This window comes from Sinocyclocheilus grahami, unplaced genomic scaffold (genome assembly GCF_001515645.1).
Source record: "Sinocyclocheilus grahami isolate Dianchi unplaced genomic scaffold, SAMN03320097.WGS_v1.1 scaffold17952.1, whole genome shotgun sequence".
In the NCBI taxonomy this organism is placed as follows: domain Eukaryota; kingdom Metazoa; phylum Chordata; class Actinopteri; order Cypriniformes; family Cyprinidae; genus Sinocyclocheilus; species Sinocyclocheilus grahami.
This window is the reverse complement of record NW_015516870.1, coordinates 3,224-4,103: the sequence shown is the minus strand read 5'-3', so window position 1 is coordinate 4,103 and position 880 is coordinate 3,224. Positions and strand designations below refer to the sequence as shown.

The window sequence follows — 880 nt, the reverse complement described above, 5'->3', positions numbered from 1 at the left end:
CTGAATTCGGATGAATCGAGGTCTGGCGTACACTGGAAGATAGTTCACCAAAACACTGCAAGTGTTGATGCAGTCAAACTCTCTGCCTTCTTTCAGCTTTACAGCTGCCATTCCAATCCTTCCTTCATGACCTGAAGATAAAAGATTTTAGCATGAAAATCCAATTAAAAGTATGCTTTGAATATATATATAGTATTTCAGTGGATTTTTCTGCTTCCTTAAAGAGACAGATCTCCCAAAAATTTAAATTCTGTCTTTGTTTACTCACCCTCAAGTTGTTCCAAACCTGTATGAATTTCTTTGTTAAACACAAAAGATGATATCTTGAAGAATGTTGGTAACCAAACAGTTGTTGATCTCTATTGACCTTCATAGTATTTTTTTTTACAATGGAAGTCAATGGGAACCAAACGCATTTTGGCTACCAACATTCTTCAAAATATCTTTTGTTCTCCGCAACTTGTGCAGGTTTTGAACAACCTGAGGCTGAGTAAACAATGATGGAATTTTTATTTTTGGGTGAACAATCTCTTTAATGATTCCATTAACTAAAAAACACAACAGCCAAATTATTATTATTATTTTTTTTTTTAACTTGGTTGCTTTATTTTATTTTTAAAATCTCCATATTCACAAGTAATTGACCTGATTTTAATCTCACAAGGCCTACACACTGCATGATTTTTGGTTAATTTTTAAAAAATAATTTTGTAAGTAATGGTATGTGGCTCACTTGTCAAGAACAGTTTTGAATCAGTGAGTCATATTCCAATTGCTAAAAAGATTCGAATTAGTGTTGCCAAAAGTACCAACGTTGGTACTGAAATTTCAAAAATGTGACGATACCAGCATTTCCCGCTAGCATTTTGACCGGATTCTT

The 880-nt window shown here is 33.3% G+C and overlaps 1 protein-coding gene across 1 annotated transcript in view; it reads right to left on the bottom strand.

The window, feature by feature from the left end:
- Nucleotides 1–6: 6 nt before the first annotated feature.
- Nucleotides 7–880, bottom strand: part of LOC107579526 (very long-chain acyl-CoA synthetase-like) — a gene marked incomplete at both ends in the record, with an annotated part of 4,046 nt that continues 3,172 nt past the window's right edge. Inside the window, one exon of the mRNA XM_016265351.1 lies at nt 7–131. Coding sequence (XP_016120837.1) covers nt 7–131 — 125 coding nt within the window. The remainder of the gene's footprint in view (nt 132–880) is intronic.